Below are 24,294 nucleotides of genomic sequence, written 5' to 3'. Positions count from 1 at the left end.
ATCTCTCTCTCTCTCTCTCTCTCTCTCTCTCTCTCTCTCTCTCTCTCTCTCGCTCAACCAATTCATCTCTCTCTCTCTCACTCAAACCAATTCATCTCTCTCTCTCTTCCTCATTCAATTCTCTCTCTCACTTTCTCTCTCTCTTTCTCTCTCTCTTTCAGTCAAAAGTGGAGGATGAGTCAACGGCAGCGCGGGTCAGCGTCTGTGGTGACGCGGGAGGTGCGTGTGGCACCGCGGGCCGATGCGGGGACGCTGGAGGGTCCGGCGCAACGGTTTCCGTTTACGGGTTGGGTTGATTGCCCAATGATTCTTGTGGATGAGCTGCCGGCGGAGCGGGGCGAGTTTGAAATTGTGGTGCGCGTCGAGCCCGAGCTGGCCGGCTTGCTGCAATTGGTCGCCTTGGACATTGCAGGTGTTGAGGAGGCGGAGGATCAGCTGCGCAGCAGCGTCAGGCCCCTTCAAGCGCCTGGCGCCGCCAAGGACGATCCCTCCTATGCCTGCCTCGTCTCAGAGGGCCATGCCTATTACGGCCATCTGGTGTTGTTGCGATCTTTCGTCATCACCCCAGGTTTTCGGCACGGCGGTTTCCTTCGCGTGGAAACCGTCGGCCCCGCACGTATTCGCAACTTCATGCAACACTATCCAGCGGACGGCTTCCGCAGCCCGAACGTTATCCACGGCTGCCAAGTTCTCAGCCTGCAAGAACCTACGCTCCCTTGGGCCACGGCCGTTCCCCCGCGCTGTCGGGTACAGAACGCTGTGCATGCGCGCTGGCTCAACCGCACGCCCCATCAAGCCAAAAAGACGGTCCGCAACCTGGCCGATTACTTTTGGCGTCAAAGCCAAGCCCCTGCTACCCCCATTCAATCATTGTTCCACGACCTCTACACCACCACGCTCGAACTGGCTGCCCACGCTGGGTTGGGAGACACCCCAAACCCCAGCCGCCTCTCTACCCTCCGTTACATCCAGTACGAACTCAATGAGGATGACATCGAGATGCCCGGCTTTGCATGTGACATGTGCAATGGTCCCGTGGCCCAGCCAAGCGACATTATCATCCCGCAGGGCTCATCTGGCTTTATGACCCGTGTCAACCCCATGGGCGTGCAACAGACCTTTATGCTGCTCCGCTTCGCAGACTCACTGATCGTCGACGGCATGGCCACCACCGCCAATTCCTACTTTCCCGGCTATGCCTGGCGCACGGCGCGCTGCGGTACATGCTCAAGCCCCGTCGGTTGGCATTTTGTTGCTGTTCCTGAAGGCGTGAATGCCGCCATGGCAAGTCACCGCCACTTCGACGACTACTACCACGATGATGAATACGACGACGATGATGACGATGAATACGACGAAGATGGCGATGACGATGACGAAGATGACCGAGGCAGCAGTCGAAATCCGGCCCAGCGAATGCACTTTGGGTTTGAGCCAAGAGGCGAGTTTGCCGCCCATGGGCTGCCTAATGCTGATCAAGATTTCGACTCCTCATCGTCCGGCAGCATGATTGAAGACGATCCACACTTTCCCATGCACGTGGCAGGCGACGACCCTGACTCTATCGTTGATATTCGTGCATTCAACATCCGCCACCTTGATCCTTATGAGCAAAACGACCCTCAGCCCACCATCAACTTGACCGATCGACGCTTTCGACTCGACAAACCAGCATGCCGTCCCGCCATGGCCGTGCTTAACCCCAGAGCAGAGGTGGCCACTCTCCCTCGAGCTTTTTTTGCCATCATGACCCGTCTTCGTTTCTTTCATCATGGCTAAGCCATAACCACCACCCCTCCCCCCCCCCCCCCCACACACACACACACATACACACACACACACCCATCGAGTATGTCTGGCCTGAATTGATTCAACTTGCCGCCCAATAAACGCCCACATCGATTGAAGTTTTGACAGCAGTCTATCTTGTGTTGTGCCCGTCAACAACTCAAGCATCGAGAGCCTCGATGTCCTCAGCCAGCCGAAGCTGCCATAGATGCACAGCATCTCGTTGGTCGTCTGGTAGCAACTCGTCCCAGGCTTCAGTCCTATGCGGGTGCGGTACAATCCAGAAGAAAAAAAGGGAAGGGGGCCAAGGGATTCAGTTCAAAGAGAAATGTGCGGCTCGTCACCGTGTAGCATGCAGGCATGTAATCTGGGGCAGCACAGACTGACCTCTCTAGGATACTTGACCAATCCTGCCCTTTTGAAATCGCACGCCCCACCAAAGCCAGCACAGCTGGCAGGGGCGCTCGGGTGACTGCACGCACCATTTCAATCAACTAATTGCAAGAGTAAAAAGCCCCGACAGCAGCAGTGTTAGCCAGATGGAGCAGAAAGGGCATGTAGTAATAACCGATCAAAGCCGAGGTGAGGGAGCACTCACTTGCGCATGCTCGCGAATGTCTAGCAAAGGCTTGACGCGTGCATCCAGTCCAAATCCAGCGGCATGCTCCTCACGCAAAAGCGTGCCCAAGATGGCGGCCGTGCCCGCAGCATCTGGAACGTCAACCACCTGCGCGCCCAACGCCACTAGTCGAGCCAGGCCGCGCATGTAGGCTGTTCCACGAGTGACTTGACCCTAGAGGCCCAGCACAAGACAAGTGAGAGAGCCAAACCAGTCGCTCCCCATGACGACTCCTTTGGCACCCCCTTCCCTCCCCGCATGAGCATCACCAAAAAGATCCCATGATCCCACTCCACCAGAAGAATCGCAAGACGATGGCCAACGTACGCCACGTGTGGGCTGGTGCTCCTCGATCACGACGACCAAACGGGACATGTTGTTGGCCGCTTTGAACACAGGGTCGGACGTGGATGAATCCTTGTGGTCCCAACGCACCACCTCTGTCGTTCGAAGACGCACCACGGCCGTGCGCGTACCCAAACAAAACATGCCCACATCCATCTTGGCAACCGCATAATTGATGTCGCTCGCCAACAGACAGTTCATGAGCTCCGCCGAGTTGAGCTCGCGCGTAGAAACCAGCAACAGAGGCCCGCAACCCGATGCGGCCGGACGTCGTGAACGTGCCGCCGCATACATGGGTGTCTCAACCAACGGCAATGGTGACCGTGAACCAAGAGGAGTCAACGGGGTTGAAACGTTCGGGGCGGGTCGCGCCGCCGGCGTGTTTCCATTGCAAATGTAAGGGGTCAGCGGCGCGCGCGCGTGCCCCCGACTGGATGGTGTCCCTTGCAACATCGGACCAGATGCCACATCACCAGCAACCTCGCGCGCCGAGCAAGAGCTGAACGCTGGAGCGTGCGGCCTGCCGGCAGCGAGCCGCGTTGGACTGGCAGCGGGTCGCGGTGGGGCACGAGAGACCGCTTCCAAAGATGGCTCCAAAGATGGTGACAGCGATGGGCCAAGCGACGGTGCATCTTCCGCCTCACTGGCACTCGGCGATGGCGTGTCCTGTACGTCTGGCACAGCATCGAGATTGGCAAGACGATACCGGGCACCGCCATATCTAACACGCGTGTTAAAGGGCAGTTCGTCGTTCTCTGGTGAATGCAAGACTGAGCGTCGATAAACAGCCCCCATCTCCTGGGTACTGAGAATATCGGCATCGGGCCGCTGTCCACGGGCTGCGGTCGACGATGAACGAGACCCGGGGGAGGTTCGCTGGGTGTGCTGCGATGCAGACCCGTTGTCAATAAACGAGTCATCGAGATCGTACTCATCCGGCTCATCCTCATCCATGTTGTCCATACCGGTTTCGGCTCCATCTTCGGCTTGCGAAGCCACAAAGTAGCGGCGCAGGGCTTGACGCTCGCGCAAAGCAGTAGCATCTATAGAGGACTTTTTCTGACGCCGGCCTCCGTCGCCCATCGGCTGAGCCATGCGCTGCTGTACGGGACCATTTTCGTCGGGCCCGTCAGAGTCTATCGAAAGAAGCGCAGGGCGAGTGTGCCGGGACCGCGGCAGCACGGGGCTTTGGAAAACCACGTCTGCCGGGCTCCCCCGTGCAGGTCTCGTGTTTGCGTGACCTGCCTGCGGGCTGGGTGAAGCCGAAGATAGCACGACCATGGGATGTGGCCGACCGCGGCGGCCACGCATCACCAATGGCGAATCATCATCGTCCTCCTCCGTCTCCATACGCGTGGGAGCCGCTGTTGAGGGCCGCAGAGCGCTTGCCGCGGGTGATGACAGTGGCTCAGACGGCAGGGGATGTGGTGTGTCAAGCACAACGCACGCTGGTGATGCCTTGAGCTGACCTTTGGTGCGCAAGGGCGTTGGGGTCGGCGGTGCCAGCTCCTGCGACCGATGAGTGTCGTCCAAGACGATGGGCGTCGAACCCGAAGCGCCAGAGCGTGATGCTGGACGCATGGGCAGGTGGGGTGAACAGAGTTCAGAGACTTGGTGGTCCGGAGGCTGAAACGATGCCTGAGATTCATGCTCCCTGCGGCTACTGGCCAAAGGAGCTGCTGCCCGTGCTGTCGGCATGTCGTTCACCGACATGGTCGTGCGCCCAGCCTGCGAGGCTCGAGGCAACTGCGAAGCTCGCGCCATCAGAGAGCGTTGATATCCGGTTAAAGCAGACTGCAGTACGGTCCATAGCGCGGACGAGGTGCGGCCACTTTGGGCTGCAACCACACGTGAGGTCCATGCAAGCGTGGCGTCTGACTCGCGTGATTTTGGGGATGGCGCTTCAGCAGCCGGTGAGGTGGGTTTCGTGGTCAACTCTGGGGGCATACCGGCGCGGCTGGCACCAGCCAAAGTTGCAGCGGATTTCTGTGCCGCAGGATGGGAATGTGACGGAGACAAGAGCGCGCGCAGCTGATGGGCAGGAACACGCCGTCGGGGCGGCACGGGCGATGAAGTAGCTGGCCCAGATTCGAGGGCCGTTCCCACAGCGTTTTGTGACGGCTGAATAAAGCCCACCTCGGGTGGGCTGGCGTCCTGACTCCATACTGGCATTTCCTCATCGTTGTACGACGGCTGAGGCGACGCTGCACCTGTAAAAGTTGGGCTGGAATGAGTGGGTCGCCCTGCAAAACCTTGCCCTTGAACGGCGGGAGCAGCGCGCTCGTCGCTGCAGCGGACAGGAGACCATGGTGGCGAGGCGTGCAAGGAAACCCGTGGTGATTCAAGTCGGTCGGCGGACGGCAGGTGAGCCGCCGCCGCCTTGGAGTTTGTGCCTTCGGTCACCACTGCCAAGCCCATGACCTCGGGAAGATCGTCGTCAGAGTCCCAGCCGTCATGACCCATCAGCGGCGTGTCCAAAAGGCCAAGATCCATGTCCGCCACTTCCAATTGTGGTGCCGATGCAATGGTGGCACGCTTGGCCCGTTTGCTGGCTGGAGCCGCGACATCGTCATTCACCCCAGAGATCTCTTCACGAGCCGCCCCTGTTTTTGCTCCCCAGAACGAGTCGGACGCCCAATCTTGGTCGATCGAGCTGTCCTCCTTCTGAAGGAGCCGCAGAAAGGCTTGAGAGCGCCGACTGGGAGCCAGAAAGCTGCGAAACTGATCCACCATGTGTAGATGGCTGTAACGTCCGGAGCGAACGACAGCTAGGGTTTGTTGCTGGCGGAGCTCCTGGCGGACCTCTTCCCACTGCGCCGCATCAAAGGCCTCGACCAACGCGGTGGTGTGGCCGTTCCCACGGTCTGCGCGCCGGCGCGCACCTCGCCCGGAGATCTCCGAGGGTGGAGTTCCGGCGGCTGCCATTTGTCGTCGTTGCACCTGCAATGCAACAACAAGTCGACGGGTACGTATGAGAGCAGAGACACAGCTCGCATAAGGCAAGGGGGCATGCAAGCGAGACTGGGGCCAGGCCTGGAACGGGTGCATGGTGCAGAGTCGACCAACCACGGGTTGAGCAGGCAGTAGAGCTGGACTGAGATTGGACATTTTAAAAGAGTTGCTGCCCTTGACAATGGCCTGATTCCACGAATGCACAAGAAGCGGGCCTCTGATGTGAGCAGGGGAGTAGAAACGAGAGAGAGAGAGAGAGAGAGCGAGCGAGAAAAAAAGAAAAGAAAAAAAAAAAAACAGACTATGATGACCACACCTTGAAAATGTGATTTTTGCCGTCAGCGCTGCGCTTGTAGAGGCTTTCCTCCACATTTGCAGTCATGAGAAAAACGATTTTGCCATCCCGCTTGCGGCCTGTGCGGCCCGATCTTTGCACGAGCCGTGTCTGAGAACCTTGTTGATCATAGCATACAATGAGGTCAACGTCGCCAATGTCCAAGCCCTGATACATTGATCCAAAACACAGACGCCAGAATATGAGCTCGCAGCGGCGATTTTGATGGCTGTTGGCTAGGATTGGCTGATGAACGAGAACGGTCTACCTCCTCAGCCACGCAAGTGGCCACCAACACGTTGTACTGGCCATTCTTGAACTGCTGAAGCACACGTGCTTGCTGCGAAACACCATGTGACATTTGAATTTGCCCGCCTAGGCGAGACGGGCGAAGACCGAGCCACTCTAATGACGAGAAGGAGCGGCATTATCAAGACACACCTCCTTTTGCGTCAGACCCTTGCCGGTGCCTGTACCCTTGCCCTGACCGATAAACGGGACGGCGCGAATCAGATTGCCGTGTCGATTCAAGACGTCCGTAATGTCTTGCACAGAGTCTCGAATCTGAGCAAAGAGGAACGGTGAGACCAAGAACGAAGGGTGTGTTGTCAACACTGGAAATGCAGCCGCATTGGGACTTGTTGGCGCCCGGACATTTTTTAAAATCCGGGGTGCCAAAGGATCTTACCGTAGAAAAGACCATGGCCCGGGTGGCTGTGGCACCCATGGCTGTAAAGTGGCTGTGCAGGATATCGCGCAGCTTGACGAGCTTGGGATGGCCCACAAAGTCGGCTGCGCGGCGCGGTAATGACAGCACGATTCAGATCAAGAGCCAACTGCTCCATCTATAGGATAAAAAGGTGACACGATGACGTACGGTTGTTCTCCCGCTGCTCGCGAAAGCGTTTGATCACGGCCTGAGCCGCCGGGTTCTTTTGAAGTTCCTTGCCTAGCCCGCAGCGTAATGGAGACCAAAATGAGTGCGTCGTGGACCAGCAAAGGTGAAGCTACGGGCACACTGGGGCGGCTGCGACGCGAACCCCGGCCGAGGCAGCCCAAAATGATTTGACACACCAATGTATTTGGCCTTGTCAATCCCATTCTCAACCGAGATGAGAAAGGGGGTAATACCATGCTTGCTGACCGTGCCAAAAAGCGTGCTGAGAGACATGAGCATGGCAAACGAATTTTCGAGAACTCCCTTTTTCAAAGCCCCGCCACCACTGTCATCGATACACGCACAGTACAAGTCCCGTCGAGGTCTATGTGAGCCGAGAGCCGGGGCGAGAAGGCAAAGGCATCCTGCAAGACACGCACACACACACACATACGTACATGTCACCACTTCGGGCTCGATCTCGGGTAATGGCCAGCATTCGCGAAGTCAACCGATCCAAGGTCTACAAGACAAGATGGGCAAGAGTCAAGAAGCATCACTTATTTAGTCCTTGCCACTGGCGAGCAGGGCTCGGGAGCCCACAAATCGTTTGCCATGCTTCAAAAACTTTGCATCTCGTGAAGCACAGATTCGTGGTCAGAGCGTAGCGGCCTCACCGTTTCGCCAAGCACTCGCCCTTGAACCAAGCGCTTGATAAAGGGCTGGGCGACCCGGTTCAGCATGGAGCGGCAGGCCTCAATGTCTGGACTCATGGGAACGACGACTTTTTCTGCCTGCATGCCCGCAGACAGCGCCACCCAAGAGCAATGAGCACCGGCATAACGATGACATAGTTCGATCGCATCAGTTGGCCAGACATCGTACGGTTCGCTGATTCACGTAAGGAGCAACGTCAGCGGCCTCTTCGCCGCGAATCTCAATGGCGTCAATGAGCTAATGTGGCCGTAAAATTCATGTTGGAGAACAGGAACAAATTTGAGAACCGAATTATATCCGTGCCAGCAAGGTCAGTGACACACAGAAGAGGGGCAGAACTAATCCAACTTCTCGAAAGCGACCCACCAAATTTGTGATGACCTCTTGCACCTTGGTGACCGAATCACCCGGCGTAGCCGAAAGGGCCATGACGCGAAACTGTGAGCTTTCAGCCAATAGACTCTGGGACCAGGTAAAGCAAGCCGAATAAAGAGCATTGCACGGGGCAGATGACCAGAGCACACGGTGAGACCTGCCTCATGAGTGGATTCGGCCTAAACATGCACGCAGCTGCGATCAACAGATATACCTGAATAAAGAGCGAGTAGGCGTGGTTGCCCAGAGCTCGATGGGCCTCGTCAAACACGACGCACACGACCTCTCTGGCTGAAAAGTAGCCACGCTGCAAGTCACCTGCCAACCCACGGGTGACCCAGGTCAAGAGGAGGGAAGATACTACCGAGCGCTACTTGACAGTGGGTGCAGCAGGTGGGGACGTACGGACAGCACACTGTGGGGTGAGGAAAAAGACACGCTTGCGCTGCCAGAGCTTGTCGCGGTGCTCGTGCTGCTTGCTGCCTGCGGTCGTGGCGATCATGACAAAGATGGTCACATGCAAACAGCCCAAGTGAGACTGCACAAGGTCAACAAGACAAGCCCAGCCGCTGAAGTGTTGACGCGGCTCGCCAAGCATCAAGCTCAGGGCCAAAAAGAATTCTGAGCTGCCTACCAGTCATTTCACAAATGTCTTCGGCCCGGAACCCCATAATCTGATAACAAGCGTTGACTTGCTGAGCCACAAGGGGCTTGGTGGGGGCCATGAACAATACTTTGCCATTGGGGTACCAACGCCAGAAGTTGTACATGACGACGGCAGCGATGAAGGTTTTGCCCAATCCTACAGTTTGCACAGGCCGACACTGAGATGCATGGCAAGCGCAAGTTTTTCAGAAAAAAAAAAAAAAAAAAAAAAAAAAAAAGCTTGAACACGCCACGCAGGATGGCACGGGTCGCGATGACGAAAGACTCGTGCCTGTGGGCAAGGAGACAAGGGTGTTACAACGCAAGCATTTTTCCGCGATGCTGAACTGATACTTGCGCTCGGGCATGTTGGTAGGGAAGATCCAGGTGCCTGGCGTGTGATTTGCATGGCATATTGCAGTGAGAGTGGGATGGATGCTTGCAAGGAGAAGGGGGCTTGCAGCTAGGACTGTGCAGAGCAGCAAGTGCTGACAACGGCAGGAACCGACCTTGGGCCGCTGAATCGAGGCAAGGATAGCCCTTGGCATCAATGCCGCCGCCAGGGCGGGCAGTAGAGACGATGGCGCCAGGTCCCGTGCGAAGCGGAGAGCTGACTTTATCAACCCCAGTATGGGGATGCCTTGTTGACCCAGCAGAGTTGCTGGGCTGGCGCTGGGCACGCGCGCTGGACATGAGGTCGGCCAGCGCATTGCGATGGCTCGAGGGGCCTGTGCGTTGGACGGTGGGGCCACCTCGCTCGAAGCGTTCCATGGCCAAAAGTGCAGCGGCATCATCATCATCACCATCATCATCATCCTCATCATCATGGACGATGACCGGACCAGTTTCATGGGTGGCGGCTGCGCCCGGCTGTTGGCGCTGCTGCTGTTGGCGCTGCTGCTGTTGCTCTTCCTCTTCGGCCTCCAAATCATCCAGTAAATCCTGCATGTCCTCGTCATCGCACGCCGCCACCGCTGCAAGGGTGCTGGTGGACTTGACGGGTACCGCGGGGCCAGCCGCAGCCGAGGGCCGGCTTTCAGACCTCGTCACCACGGCTGGACAGCTGAGTAGATGCATGTCCATGCGCGGCAGCGGCACTGCCGCCTGGCAATGTGGACATGGCAGCTCCATACCACCGCAGCCCCCCCCGGCCAGTAGCCAGCGTTAACACCCTGCTACACGTTCGAGAGCAGCCGGCACGGTGCGGCTCATCACCGCCACCAGTTCATCATGCTACCGCGCTGCCCTTTCTCTCTCTCTTCTCTCTCGCTCGCGCGCTCTCTCTCTCTATTCACGAGAGAGAGAAAAAATACCAAAAAGCCGCTCAAAACCGTCGAAGCGACGATCGTTTTTCTGACATTGAATCGACGAATTTTATATTTTTAAATGCGTTTTCTTACACTACAGTCATGTTGGGAACGTAGCAAAGTCGATATTTTGCTTCATCTTGTCTCTGTTGACCGTTACAGGTACATAAATTCCGATCAATTTCAGCTGAATTTTCTTGAATTTTGCTGCGCGCCGTCATTGGCAACCTGGTGCTGTGCGCGTTCTCGGCTTGTTTGCAGCGCACATCAGAGGCAGTTTGATCAACCTACAACATCAGAGGCTCCTCATTTACCCACTTTGCCCTCGGCTCTTACTACGATTTGATTTCATTTGATCAGTTGTGTCTGGCAGCAACCTTAAACTCTTTATATCTGCTCGGCTCTGTTTGAAGCCTGAACATCTTTTTTTGAAGCCAGCATTACCTTTGACGGTTGCCTCGCTGCGGACCATCTACTCTACTCTTTTTTATTGGCCGTGGCATGTATCTTCTTCCGCTGCACTCGAGTGTTGTTGCTGCTCGCTCGCCTTTATGTAAACCCGCCCCGCGGGTTTATCGTACGTCTTCGTGAAACGGTATTACTACACGGCATGAATGTATTTATCAGGACCTTGATCCCCCATCTACATTGACATGTGCATGTCCAACCATTGTGGTTGATTCAAACGATCGATTTATTGGCCTGGTCAATCGAGCTGATTCAAGCACTCGGCAACACGCTGAAACATCCTTGAACCGGCCATGGAAACTATCAGCGGGAAGACCGCATAAAAAGTGGGTTGCCACAGTTACTGCCGCCAGAGACGCCAACGTCATTAGAAAGACAACTAGGCTGTGCGTTGCAAAGACAGCGCGTCCAGTTCCAGACTTACGGAGTCACTGCTTGGCAGCATGGTGTCATCAAAGCTCCAGAGCAGCGAGGTTGCCAGGGTCCTCCTCGACAGGGTCTTCCTCGACAGGGTCTTCCTCGTCCTCGATGTTGACGATCAACTCGCCTGGCACGTACATTTCTCCAATGCGGCGCCGCAGAGTTTGGCAGTACTTGGCGTAGGCCGTAAACGTCAGCGAGTAGTAGGCAAGAATGAGCTTGTGGTTTCGGTGGGTTGCGGTTGTTCGGGCGGAACGAGATCCATCGACAGGCTGCACCCAGTTGAGGGGCGGCAAGGCAGCGCCCGTAATGAGCTCGATCATGGCGCCGTAGTTTTATATAAAGGCTGAAATGTGGGGCCGGAGATCACTGGACGTGCGCAACGTTCCGGCCCCAGAGAAGATGAAGGTGCGCTCGAAATCGTTGGTGAAGCGCTGATACACTTGCCTCATGAGGGTCTGAATATCCCCTTGCGCAAAATTACCAAGAGCCGCCTCAGCGATGTGGAGGTCGTTGTTGGCCATTGTCAGTTGCTTCTTTTGCGTCGGGCAGGACAGGTGAAAAATGGCCATCTCCACCCTCAACCCTCGCCTATGCTCAGGTTGTATCCTTTTCTACAAGCATTCTATAGATAGTCCGTCTGATCACGTCCGTGTGGAATCAATTTCAAAGCAAAGCTACAGTCCCTACTACCAACCAAGTCGGAAGCAGCGCGCACACAAGACACACATTCGCACGTTTTGCCTTTAAGAGCAAGCAAGCAAAGCAAGAAAAGCAAGCAAAGCAAGAACAGTTGGAAGCCAAATTTGAAAGCAACCACTCTTTTTTTTTTGACAACTCACGATGCCAAAAATTCACAAAGATGAGATTCAATGCCACCTGAGCGCAGCGTTGGCTACTGCTGAGCAAGATACAGCTGGCTTAGGGTGCTTTAAAACAAGCAAAGACACGGTCAAACTGCCCTTTGCTCCAGGCGGTTAGTTGCCAAAGTCACAGGCTGGGTTGGCACAATCTTCGTCGTCTTCGCAGGGCTCATACGGCGTCTGGCCCAGAACATTGCCTATGCATGTGTGGTTCAGTGCATGAATGCGAGGGGATGTGCGCACATGACGACAATTGTGCGGAGCAGCATCCGTTGGCGTGCGGAGGCACTGACCTGCGGTGCGGTAGTGGCAGACGAAAAGGCGCTGATTGTTGTCGCAACTTTTGAAAGCACAGCCAACATACTCCGAGTCTGCATCAATCATCTACGGGAACGTGACCACGCAGAGGTTGTAGGCTGAGGACAGAGCCAGAAACAGTGCAGCTGGCTTTCACTTGAAAACTGCGTGATTGCCCACGGACCTGAGTGTAATGGCCAACTTGGGGCGAGTCGGGGGCAAAGTCGTCCATAGTCAGAGCGTGAAAGTCCCAATCTTCCTTTTCATCCGCCCAAGCCTAACCGAATCAAGGATTGGTGCTGGGGTCAGTTTTGTCGCCCATTCACCATCGCGCCCCATGCCCGAAACCAGCTTTTTTTTGCTTCTCTTCCAGGAGTGTGGGACGCACCTTGGAGAAGATCTTGGCATATTTCTTGCGGTTGATGCCGCCGAGGTTTCCCAACGCCAGCGACTCACCAATGAGGGCGTCTTCTCCCGCTGCAACCAAAAACACAAAAACAAAAAAAAAACATTCATGTGAGCACGGGCGGATTGTCAAGCAAGCGCGTATACGCAAGCACGTACTTCGCTTCTTGTACTTCTTGGCACGGTACTCGAATTCCGAGTGCTCAAAAACACACTTCTTCGCCACCCTTGGGCAGCCACCAAAAAATAAATGAACCAATAGCAATCAAGCAAGCAAGACAGGCGAGTCGGGAATGTTTGATCAGCATCAAGATTGGGCGCCTTCATCATGCTCTCCTCAAGGTGCCGGGGCAAGGACCGCTACCTTTGGGACAAGGCTTACTTGTTGGCCGTCCAGGCAAGATCGGGGTCCCACTTCATTGTTGTCATGTCCCGAGCCGGAGGCTCCACGTTGCACCGTTCCTGTCGTGCGGGCTTGCAAGTGAGGGACCACGGCCGACCGCGCCTGCACCAGCAGCAAGCCTGCGCTGCGCCAGCACGTACCTACCTTGTTGTGGACGTTGAGAATGCGGTAGATAATGTCATCTCGCTTGATCTTACCGGCATTGGCGCCGGGCGTGACCATGACCACCATGGCCACGAGGGCCAGTGCGGGCAGCGCGCTCCAAGCCATGCTTTTCGTCAAAGGGTAGAAGACTGGCAGCGGGATCAGGTACCAATGGAGCGACGGATCCGAATACGCACTGTACTTGGCAACCTCGGTTCCAGCTCAAAAAATGCTCTGCACTTTGGTTTTGAAAAGCCGTGGGTGGCCTCCGGTTGACCATCTTTGGTGAGTAACACCTAACCCCGACGTGTTTGAAGATTGGAGGGTCACGAAACACACGAACAAAGGCACAAGCAAGAGGGGGCGGTTGTTGACTCGTGTGGTGACGACTTGACGCATGGACCTCGTCAAACAGATTGAGGCCGTGACCCGAGCTTTTCGAATGCGCCATGGTCAAGCCAGGGCAGCAAAGAGGCCATCATTTCGCTTGACCATGCAAAACACCCATGCCCGAGCTCTCCCTATCGTGTCAGCCCACGTCCCCGCCAAAGGCCATCAAGCACCACTCGGCCCTCGTCTGGCCCACCCACCCCGAAAAGAATAGAATGATTCAGCCGGTAGGCCTGGGTGTGCTAGCCGGAGCCCATCATGCACACCTGCATGTGACGTGCATGTATGCTGAGTCCTGCTTGAAGTTGGCAAGCTGGACTTCGGTCAAAGTGGCGGGAGGATCAGCACCGGATCCCAGCACCATCCATGCATGCACGCAATAACACTCTTGAGAGGCTTCGTAGTAAAATATGTTATAAATGCAGTTCTCAACGGCGATCAATGCAGTATAACAATATTATATAACATCGAGATACTGAAGAACAATACTAACTTGTTGCATCAAACCCAATAAAGTGTGCTTATGTAGTGAAAAACTGGTGTAATGTAGATATGTTAACCTTTTCATACTTGAAAAACGTAGAGGAAAACTCAGTTTATGCGTGTGTTCGGAGCGTTGTTGATGTTTGACTTACGACTCGACTCGTGCGCGCGCCTCGCGGGCCACTGCTCGTTCTTCTTCTGTGCGTGTTTCGAGTTGAGGTGGCTCTGGTGCTGGGGTAAGAGGCAAGCCCCCCCTATTACAAGCACGTTGCCACCCTTGGCAGTGGGCGGCTTCTCATCTCGATGAAGATGGATCGGTGGACGATCGTCCTGGTGGCGGTGGCGATCTGGTGCTTGGCAGTGGGCTCGCATGGGCTGGGATCAGCCGCCGAGCCCGAATCGAGGCTGCGCCTGGGTATGACCAACAGCTCGCGCCCCAACATTGTGTTCCTCATTTGCGAATCCATCGACGCCAAGACCTTTGACGAAGACTCGCCGGTGCCTCTGCCCAACATCCGCAAGCTGATTCAGGTTGGCTCCTCGTCCCATCTCTCCGCACGCGCGCGTCGGTCAAACTCGACTTGCTGAAAACGCACACTGTCTGTCTGCTGCTTTGCCGGCCAACTGCATCATTGCACCTTACCCCATTTTGGCTTGCAAATCAATGTAACCACAGCGTGGCGGTGTCTCGTTCAAAACCCACTACGTGTCGGCACCCGTGTGTGCGCCGAGCCGGACCTCGATCCAGCAGGGACGGCATGTTCATCGCATTCCACACGACCACAACGGCATTCAGGTCAATGGAGGTACGCTGCTGTTTGTCAAATCAGACAATCTCATTTTTTTTTTTGATGTTCATCCCTCACCAGAGTCCATGTGCTCGGTGTGCCACCAACCTTGCCGCCATAGCTTGGAACAACTATGAGGGCATGGCGCCAGACTATGACATGAAGATCGGTGACGTGCTCGGCCGCACCGGCTATGATGTCAACATTCTCGGAAAAACAGACTGGACCGCAGGCAAGCTGTGGCACGCGCTTCGACCCCATGATCGTGTTCCTCCGTCGACGTGTCTTCCTCACGTTGCTGTACTCTTCTGGCCTGCCAACCCTCGGCCCTTGGTGAACCACAAAAATCACCTGTTCACTGGCCTGAGTATAGGTGGCCACGCCCTGTGGAATTGGTGGCAGTGCTTTACCATGTATGTTCGTTGGGCACGCTCTCTGCTTTGCTACAGCGGGTCCGAATCGCCTGATCACGTGGCGCACAGGTATACGCAATTTCCCTATAACGTCACCAATGGCGGATGGAACGAACAACCCGAGACGCAGGCAGGCGAAGGTGCTGTATGTGACGCTCATGGTACGACCGTATATCTCAGATCTGCCCGGTCCTGATCCCACGCACCAACTCGTAAACGTTGAGGTGTTAAATATCCGGACATGTCATTCATAATCTCAGGGGACGTGACTCCGGGCAATCGGTCGCATGATGTCGACTGGATGTTTGTCGAGCAAAACGTTGCCTACATTCGCAATCATTCTCAGAGCCAGCCCTTTTTCGTTTATCAAGTTTGTAGTCTTGTTGCCCGTTTTCCTAGCTGCTCTTGTTAAAGAAAATAAAAAAGAGCCCTTGGCCACTCAAGCTCAGTCTCTTGTTCTGGGTGTGCAACCATTTGGCATGTGTGATCCTGTAGGGCATGGATATCGTTCATCCACCAGTAAGTGAAAAGTGCGCGAGCAATCCTGACTCTGGCCACCATTCCATCTCCAACACATGACTTTGACCTCATGCCTGCATGTATCCTGTGCCGCAACCGACGGGGCAACCCTTGGCCTCGATGAATGGCCACACAGTGTGTGTAAAGCATGGCTGTCATCTGCTGTTCCGAAACACGTTCCGCGTCTTGTGTTCGCCCTCACTTCAGCTGGGTATGCCATCAGATCAAACGTGTGAGAAGTTTTACAACATGATTAATGAGAGCGACGTGACGGTGCCCGACTGGGCTCCACTGGACGAGCTGCACCCCTGTGACCTTCAGTCGGTTATGCTCAAGGGTATGTGTCAATGTGTGAGCGTGCGAGAGCGGCTGTATTGTGTGCAGCTGACTCGGACCAGCTCATGTGTGATGGACGTCATGTATTTGGGGCTGGGGGAGCCAGGTTGTTTGCCCAATCAAGACAATGCAACTGCTGTCACCAACTTTTACTCCAAAGATCGACGCCGCCGGGTCCGTCGGTACGCCAAGCCATCCTGCTCGACTTTTACCACCAAATGGCGACACAGCTCTGCACGTGTTGTGGGTTCTTTTCGAGCCTCAATTGGCTATGCTGTCGCGTCTCCCCCATCTGGCATCGCTAGCATTTATTATGCCATGATCGCGGAGTTTGATGCCATGGTCGGCGAGTACATGCAGGCGGTAGAGGACGCCGGTAAGAATCGATGGCGTGTGGCCTGAAACTTCGTTTGATTGATGGCACGTCTCCGCCTGTTTCGAGCGTCTCTTCATCTGTTTGCCTTTCCTTTCCACTTGGCTGGGTTGCTGGGCAGGCCTGATGGACAACACCTACTGGGTGGTCACGGCTGATCACGGAGACATGCAGGTTCGGGCCTTCATTGGCAGGTTTGCCACTTTGCAAAAAGATCAAACTGCGCGAGGATGTCAAGTCACTCTCTGGGTTGCCTTTTCAGATGGAACATCAACAATTTTACAAGATGGTACCCTATGACCCATCCTCACGTGTGAGTCAATCTGGGCATCATGCACCGCCAGGCAGAGGTCCTATCATGGCTGCCAACTAATAGGTAATTGCTGTTTAGGTTCCGCTGGTGATTGCTGGCCCAGGCATCAAAGCAGACACGGAGACGCTTCCCACACAGCACGTGGATCTTTATCCCACTTTTATGGATTTTGGTCTGTGACAGAGCGAATGGACGGCTTGGTTGCAACGGTCTTGTCGGGCCGTGCTCAACTTGCGTCGCCTGTGGGGATGTCCTCGTCGTCTACACTGTAGGACAAGTGCCGGCTAGCATGCGGCCCGAGGGCTTGGACGGCATTTCCTTGGTGCCGCGCGTGGTGGAGCAGAAGCCACTGGCCAACACGAGCTTTGCCATTTCGCAATTCCACGGCGCTGACTTGGGCATGAGCTGGTACCTTATTCGCTATCAGGTGGGCCATGCAGTCAAAGAAAAGGCAGTGCGCATTTGATTGAGGTCGTCCGTTGGTTGGCTTTTAACATACGTGCGTCTGGCTCATCCGGGGCACGGACACGTAGAACTGGAAGCTGGTGACCTATGGAACGGGCCAGGAGGTGGCGCCACAGCTTTTTGACATGGTGAATGACCCCGGGGAAACGCACGATGTGCATGCGCAGCATCCGGATCTTGTGGCACAACTTGATGCGCTCTTGCGCAGCCGCATCGACTATCCCTCTGTTAGCCTGGACGTGGCCACATACAACTTGGTATGCTCTCGTGTTGGGCGAGATGTGTTGGTTGAAGCACTTGGTGATGGCAGCATGCGCTTGGCTAGCCGGACATGTGCCTCATCGCAATGGCTTGATCATGAGCGACTTAGGCCATGGGCAAGTGGTGGATCAATTCGACGGGGCCTGGCTGGAAAGACACCCTTGCCTCCTTTCCATCCTGGGGCGCCTCATGGGCTCGGTCAGTCCCATCTGCCGACCGGTCGACAGCAGATTCAATCCTCAGAACCGTACCATTTCCATCTCACCCCCGGCCCCCTTCTGTCCCCTTGCACCCACCCAGCAACTCGACAGGTGCCTGGGCAGCCTTTGACGCCTGGCTCCACCGCGAGCCCGAAATCCTCCCCTGTCGTGGCGACATGGTTTGGCCCTAAGCAAAGCACCGTAGTGTTACAGTGTGTTGCTTTATAGTTAAAAGCATTATACTTTACCGAGGGAATACTATTTTATCATCACTGTATTCGTCTACTCCTGCTGAGTCATCGTTTTGGTCAGGTGTGAAGAGACTCAAGCAGATAAAGTGTAGCAGCAGTAACACATTGCATTAAAGTGTGAGATGAGTTACACTTGGTAAACCTATTGGTGTTGTATTTTTTGGTTTTTGAGGTAAAAAAGAGAAAAAAGAGAGAAAAAAGAGGAAAAATCACAAAAAAAAAAGTTGAAACGGCAGCGGGTCTGGCCAGTGGGTCACTGGGAAGCGGGGTAGTGCTGATACTGGTCACTGCCTGCTTTGTGGCGCCTTTCTTCTCATTGGGCATGTGGAGCATGGGTTGTCTTGATGGCTGGTATAGCGCTTGCTCATCTGGTTTGCTAAACGACGATTGAGGGGTTGAGCCTTTAAGAGAGAGAGAGAGAGAGAGAGAGAGAGACGTCGTGTGCCACTGGATCTTGGAGATGGCAGCCCGCCTGGCTGTTTTGATTTCTCCGTTGCGGATATGGATTGCTGCGTGTGGTGTTCAAACCGTTGGCATCTCGACATGATGCGGCCCTCACATTCATTCTCTCTTGCGGCGTCTTTAGGATCCGTTCGCGGGTTCCGCCTTTATTTTTTCATCTGTTTGGCACTCCTTGGCCTGCAAGCTGCTGGATCAGCGCGCAGGGGAACCTTGAGCTTCAGTGTGACCGGAAGCTTTGCCTGCTTTTCCATCACCAGTAGCATGTCCGGCAAGTTTACCATCTCGGCTATTCTCCCATCTCTCTTGATCGTGCACTTTTGCATGTCGCATTTTGGTTGTTCACCTGAAAGGCACGCACGAAAGACACGCACGCACACTCACACACCTCACATGGGCCATGATAATACTCTGCAGTGACGGTCAAGGTGCTGTTCGAGTATGACCCTCAGAACGACGATGAGCTACGTCTGGTCGTGGGCGGTACGTCTGCCGGATATTCGCGTGCCTTGGTCTTGCGCATGGACTTGTTTTCTTTCATCACCTATCGACATTCGCGGTTCTGCCCCACCAGATCTAATCACAAACGTCAGCAAAGATTCAGACGGCTGGTGGTCCGGCACAGATAAACACGGGCATCACGGCGTGTTTCCAGACAACTTTGTCGAGGAAGTACAAGCCCCTCCCCCGGCCGCCGCGACTCCAGCCCCGGCTGCTGCGACCGCGCCCAGCCGGCCAGCCCCGCCCCCGATTGCCGCTCCTGCGCAGGTTGGTTTCTTTGATTGCCAAGGAGCAGGCTCATTCTAATTGCTCGGCAACGGTCCAGGGGACATCCATTCCTGACATAATGCGTCTCCTTTCTGGGTAAAACATGCAACGCATAGCCGGCCAAGAAGTATTGCAAGTGCACGTTCGAGTACGACGCTGCCAATGACGATGAGCTCACCCTAGCCGTCGGTGACGTGGTTGAAATTGTCAATCAGGACGACGAAGGCTGGTGGGAAGGTTTGTTCTGTATGGCTTCGCTTGAGAGCCCCCAGTCTTCCTCAACCGATCCCACCCGTTACTCTCATTCTGTTTCTTGGTATACGTCAGGTATCCACAAGGGCAAAACCGGCTTGTTCCCCAGCAATTTTGTCGAGGAATGTCCGGCGCCAGCGGGTGCCGCCCCTGCAGCAGCGGCGGTGGCTGCTGATGATGATCAAGACGTGCGTGATTGTCGCCAATGTCGGCTCTTTTCGCTTCGTGCAATGGTCCTCTTGGGTCCCGCTTGCGTGTGCATGAGACCCCGGCGAATGAGGAAACGCCCCTGCTTCTCCCCTCAATTTGCGTGTATGTTCGTTCCTTCATGCAGAATGCCAATGTGATCCAAGCCAAGAAAGTACAGGGCATCGGTTTTGGCAACATCTTTGCCGGTGGTTCCGTGGCCTTGCGCAAGACGAGTGTCAGCTGTAGGTATCGGACGACGTGGGCTATGGCTGGTTTCCACACGTGCACATGTCGTCTCATGGGCGGTGCCTTTGACTCTCATCCTTCAGCTAAGAAACCCCCGCCGCCAGCTTCTGCCCCGGCCGAGCCCGCGGCAGCGCCCGCTGCTCACAAGCCGCCGACCACTGGCCCGACCAAACCGCCAGCACCGGCCAAAAAACAATTCAAGGTGGGGAGCGCTTGTGCAACCATCCTCCCAGACAAGAAAAAGTCCATGAGCCACAGCTCACTCGTGCATGAGCCAAAGCCCACTCTTTCTTACTTGGTCTTTCCAGGCGATCCACGATTACACGCAGCAGGGTGACGACGAGCTCTCGTTCGTGCCTGGCGACATCATCACCCTGGTTTCCGTACCGCCGGGAGAAGAAATTGAGGGCTGGTTGACCGGCGAACTCAACGGCCGCACCGGCCTTTTTCCGGACAATTTTGTTGAGGAGCTGCCGTACGTAACTTGCTTGGCCATTTTTTTTTCGATCCCTATGTTCCTTTTTGGCTGTCGCCACACGTCCCGCCCACGCACGCCTTGACCTCACTCACTTGGCTTTTGCAATGACACAGCATGCCGGCAGCCGAGCCTCCCGCACCCACTCCAACCCCAGCGCCAAAGGCTGCCATTCAACCGCCAGCGCGCTCAACCTCTTTGGGCAAGCCACCTGTGCCCCGCAGCCCCTCCATCAGCCAGAAAGTGCCGCCTCCCCGCTCAGGCAGCACGGCCTCTACGTTGGCGCCGAAGCCAAGCGTTCCTTCCAGCAGCACTGAACCTCCAAAGCCAAAACCAAGCAAACCCGCTGCTCGCATCCCACCGCCTCAGAAGCCAGCCACTGGACCTGAAAAGCCTGCTTTGAAGCCACCCGCCAGTAAGCCGGTGGCTAGCAACGACAAGCCCAAGCCTCCCGCCCCCGTGCGCAGCAGCTCGTCGCAAAGTCTAGAGCCGACAGACAAGAATGATGACATTCCACCCTGGAAACGCGAACTCAATAACCGACGTAGTCGAGGAGCTTCCATGAGCATGGCCGCACGCCCCAAGCCGGCCGGTGACCCCGCTCCCAAGCCTACTCCAGCACCCGAACCTATTCCAGCCAAGACCCCCATCACTGAGCCTAAGCAAGGGTCCCCGCCAGCGCCCGCACCGGAAGCCCAGAAAACCGCAAAGCCCACACCCACCGCACCGGCTACCCAAGCAGCGGAGAGCGGCAGTGCGCCTTCAGTTGACAAGGCACACCTTGAGGCACTCGAGGGCAAGATTAATGACATGATGACCACGGTCGAGAAGCTGCGCAAGGCCATGCAAGTGCTGACCAGCGACCTGGACGCCGAGCGCGCCGAGCGCCTTAAGCTACAGGTTGAAGTTGACCGCCTCAAAAAGTTCAATGAAATCTGAGCCACCTGCCAAGCAACATGCCGCGACGAACATGGCGTGCTTGAACGCATCGCACCTCGTCCCTCTCAGCTCCTGCGTGGAAGAGGACAACGTGGCTTTGGGTGACGATCCGTTTTCGAGTTCGGGTAAATCTTCTCCGTATGTATGCCCATCCGACCCACAGCTGGAACCTCGTCCCAGCACCAAAGCACAGCTGCGGACGCTTGAGCAAATTGTAGAGCGCTGGCTGGTTCATCGTCTTCATTTGTTCTTCCTGCGTGGCTGCCACCCTTCAAACCAAATGCCTGTGTGTATCTCACGACGACGTGCTGCAGCATCACTGTTTATGTTGTTGTGTTGTTGCTGTTTGAATGATGACTTGCGTGCGTGCAAAAGATCGTTGACCATGAATTAATACGGTGGCCAAAACATTTCAAAGCCACGCGCGCGCGCGCGCGTGCACACACACACACACACACACACACACACACACACACACACACACACACACACACACACACACACACACACACACATAAACACATAAACACACATACATACATGGGGCCTGATTCAACAGGACGCTCAGCGTCAACAGCCGGTGGCACAAAAGAGGCACAGCCTCGTAACTCTTAACTCGTGACTCAACATCGAGATGTGGAAAAAAAAGTGCAAGCCCTGGAGCACATTGTGTAACGTGGGCCAACGCCCAATGATGATCGATCGACTCACATCGTTCCCGTGTGACGCTGCGAGTAGCCTTCGGCGCGAACATAGCGCTTAAAAGGACGCCGCTTGCGCGGTTTGGAGTTGGCCAAAAGCATTGCCGAGCTGGCACTGGCAGCGTCGGTGACCGATGCGGGCGGTTGCGGGCGACGCCGCTTGGGTGGTTCGGGCACGCGGCGGCGAGTCGAGGCCATGCTGCCTTGGCCTGAGGGGGCATTTGCGTCTGCCGTGGTGGCGGCAGCAGCGGCGGCCTCTTCTTCGGAGATGAGGCGGCGACCTGCTTCCAGCTGACCAAGTCGCCCGTTTAGGGCGTCTACCTCCGAGGAAAGTTGAGATTCTTGATGGCGAAGCATCAACAAACGCTCATCAATGGAATTTCGGACCTTGGGTGCCACGCTAGGGGCTGCCGCTGCGGTGTGCGAACGCACAGTCGAGGCTGACGGCATTTTTGACGGTCCACTCGTTGCAGGCTGCTGTGTAACGGTTGCTGCAGCAGAGGAAGGATCCGCACGGGGGCGCGAGCGCACTTGGCGGTGACGGGTGTAATGCGAGGCCGCGGATCCACCATGTGACGTGGAGGCGCTGGCTGGCGGGCGGGGCAGGCGCGAGGGCCCGGAATCTGGGTGTTGAGCGGCACTGTTTGCGTTTGATGCCGGGGGGTGCTTGGGCTCTTTACTCTTGGCTGGATTCGGGTATCTGGATCTGGGGTGTTGCGGCGGTCCCTGGGCTTGATTCTGCACTGGGGCGGGGCGGGGACTCTTGTGTTGGGCGGCAGCCTTTTCGAGTTTGAGGAACTCGTCCAAACTTTCGGAGGAAGATTGTAGAGCGGCGGCAGCGGCGGCAGCGATGGAGCTGTCCGGGTCGCGAGACATGCTCAGCGGGGTGGGCGAACCTGCGGGGCTGCGTTGCACGCGAGCGGGCTTTGTAAACGGGACAGCCCGGCGGGTACTGGTGGAATTGCGCAAGACGAGCATGTGGTCAGGGTGGGGGTCAGCGAGGGTGTGGTCATGGGGCGGCAGAGGGCTGGCAGCGTGTTCATGGTGGGGTCGAGCCACGGTGTCAGGCATTCGGCGGCCTCGAGCCACATAGTTGAGCGAGGCTGCCAGGGGTGGGGGCGAGGGGTTGTCGTGCAGGGAATCCATGCTGTCAATCGAGTCGAGCAAGGAGGCACGGGAGGAGTTGGAGTAGGTCCGGGCGAGATGCGGCGCGTGGGCCGCCGGATGAGGGGCGTGGGCCCCCTCGATGCTGTCTGCATCACCGCTGTTTTGGTAGTGATTATAGGGTTGTGCGGCGGGACGAGACCAAGCCTTGTTCTGCGCGTGAGCCATGTTTGAGTGGGATTCGGCGTGGCGAGGGTCTTGGTGGGTGCGGAGGGAGGGGCGCTCATGGCGGGGCGGCGGGCCCTGTGGGGGTGGGGCAACAGCTCCCTGAGACGAGGAGCGGGTATGAAGTTTGCCGTAGTACTGGCCAGGTTGCGGTGGGGAGTCATTGGAAGCCTGCGAGCTGGGATATGGGTGTGCGTTGGCGGCATAGGTGGCGGGAGCCTCACGAGAAAAGTGGTGTCGGCGGTGGGAGCCGCGGCTCTGACTCGGTCGGGACAAGTGGTCATGATTGGTGTAGGCGGGTCTGTTCTGGTGGGTCATGTCACGAATGGAGTTCCACACGCGCTGAATATCCTCCTCAGAGGGGCCACGAAAAACGGCAAGACCAGCGGGATAGGAGTAGGGGCCCTCTGGGGGCGGTGGCCCAGCGTCGGGCGGGTGTTGGCGAAATTGGGCCAGGAGTGAGTAGGCATCGCTGAGGACGGCATCACGGTGCGCATCGTCGCGGGCCATGTTCTTTTCAACGGCGGCGCCAGGTACTCGGCGTTGCGGAAAGGGCCCCTGCAAGCTGGGGGAGGGGGCTCTATGCACGGGAGGGGGGTGATGGTAAGACCGCGCTTGGGCCCAGTCGTGGTCGCTGCCGTCGGCTGTGTCGTGGGGATGGGATTGGTGTTGGTCACCGACACTCGTGTGACGGCGGGCGGCGTTGTGGTGAAGGTAGGCATGGTTGGTGTCTTGAATTTCTTGCCGACGGGCGGCCAGTTGAGCCTGCCGCTTGTGCTCGGTCGCCTGCTGTGATGCCTCTCGCTTGGCCTGCAGACGCCTGGGACATGGGCAAAACAGGAGAAGATGTTTGTTTGACCGGGGAAGTGTGAGCCATGGGCCAGAACGCGGTCCACGACCGTGAGGAGCCAGACACAGGACACGCAGGGCGAGGGACCCACCTGAGGCGTTCCTTGGCTTCATGGCGGAGGCGCGCACGGCGACGATCATCCTCCTGCGACTCCTGGCGCTGTTCAACAGCTGCCTGTCGCAGGCGATCCAAGTTGATCTGGCGGTGGCGGTTCGAGTACGCATTAACCGTGCCCGTGGCCGCCATCGCGGCCAGACGCTGTGTCAATATCAACCCCCGCCTCGACCCTGCAACCTCATCAGCACGTCTCTCCCCAACAACAACAACGAGCAAGG

At 56.4% G+C, this 24,294-nt stretch overlaps 5 protein-coding genes across 5 annotated transcripts; 2 read left to right on the top strand and 3 right to left on the bottom strand.

Annotated features, from left to right (window-relative positions):
- Positions 1-174: 174 nt before the first annotated feature.
- MONBRDRAFT_12918 (uncharacterized protein) lies at positions 175-1,779 on the top strand (the record flags this gene model as incomplete). Its single annotated transcript, XM_001750806.1, has 1 exon — positions 175-1,779. The coding sequence occupies one exon, from the start codon at positions 175-177 to the stop codon at positions 1,777-1,779; it is 1,605 nt and encodes a 534-aa protein (XP_001750858.1).
- A 580-nt stretch (positions 1,780-2,359) lies between these two features.
- MONBRDRAFT_30349 (uncharacterized protein) lies at positions 2,360-9,783 on the bottom strand (the record flags this gene model as incomplete). Its single annotated transcript, XM_001750787.1, has 17 exons — positions 2,360-2,581; positions 2,735-5,692; positions 5,819-5,890; positions 6,021-6,206; positions 6,307-6,378; positions 6,480-6,602; positions 6,727-6,830; positions 6,916-6,987; positions 7,113-7,261; positions 7,374-7,438; positions 7,593-7,709; positions 7,801-7,869; positions 7,999-8,094; positions 8,222-8,325; positions 8,413-8,490; positions 8,642-8,809; positions 9,162-9,783. The coding sequence occupies 17 exons, from the start codon at positions 9,781-9,783 to the stop codon at positions 2,360-2,362; spliced, it is 5,277 nt and encodes a 1,758-aa protein (XP_001750839.1).
- A 2,041-nt stretch (positions 9,784-11,824) lies between these two features.
- On the bottom strand, positions 11,825-13,085 carry MONBRDRAFT_30348 (uncharacterized protein; the record flags this gene model as incomplete). The annotated part of the gene is made up of 7 exons (XM_001750786.1): positions 11,825-11,907; positions 12,004-12,094; positions 12,192-12,284; positions 12,396-12,484; positions 12,572-12,639; positions 12,795-12,874; positions 12,960-13,085. 7 exons carry the CDS (start codon positions 13,083-13,085, stop codon positions 11,825-11,827), a joined length of 630 nt encoding a protein of 209 aa, XP_001750838.1.
- Positions 13,086-14,135: 1,050 nt separating this feature from the next.
- On the top strand, positions 14,136-21,483 carry MONBRDRAFT_34742 (uncharacterized protein; the record flags this gene model as incomplete). The annotated part of the gene is made up of 24 exons (XM_001750805.1): positions 14,136-14,363; positions 14,509-14,638; positions 14,742-15,033; positions 15,103-15,194; positions 15,294-15,403; positions 15,529-15,552; positions 15,760-15,889; positions 15,995-16,070; positions 16,194-16,264; positions 16,456-16,550; positions 16,653-16,746; positions 16,847-17,001; positions 17,108-17,296; positions 17,410-17,498; positions 17,528-17,611; positions 18,474-18,550; positions 18,628-18,693; positions 18,785-18,978; positions 19,095-19,215; positions 19,306-19,418; positions 19,565-19,661; positions 19,749-19,867; positions 19,974-20,140; positions 20,257-21,483. The coding sequence occupies 24 exons, from the start codon at positions 14,136-14,138 to the stop codon at positions 21,077-21,079; spliced, it is 3,636 nt and encodes a 1,211-aa protein (XP_001750857.1). The 3' UTR covers positions 21,080-21,483.
- A 1,175-nt stretch (positions 21,484-22,658) lies between these two features.
- Positions 22,659-24,205, bottom strand: MONBRDRAFT_30346 (uncharacterized protein; the record flags this gene model as incomplete). The annotated part of the gene is made up of 3 exons (XM_001750785.1): positions 22,659-22,732; positions 22,956-23,929; positions 24,051-24,205. The coding sequence occupies 3 exons, from the start codon at positions 24,203-24,205 to the stop codon at positions 22,659-22,661; spliced, it is 1,203 nt and encodes a 400-aa protein (XP_001750837.1).
- Between the last annotated feature and the right edge of the window lie 89 nt (positions 24,206-24,294).

Source organism: Monosiga brevicollis, genomic scaffold, assembly GCF_000002865.3.
Source record: "Monosiga brevicollis MX1 MONBRscaffold_48 genomic scaffold, whole genome shotgun sequence".
Lineage (NCBI taxonomy): Eukaryota > Choanoflagellata > Craspedida > Salpingoecidae > Monosiga > Monosiga brevicollis.
Note: the sequence above shows the minus strand (reverse complement) of the source record. Positions and strands in the feature narration are given on the sequence as shown.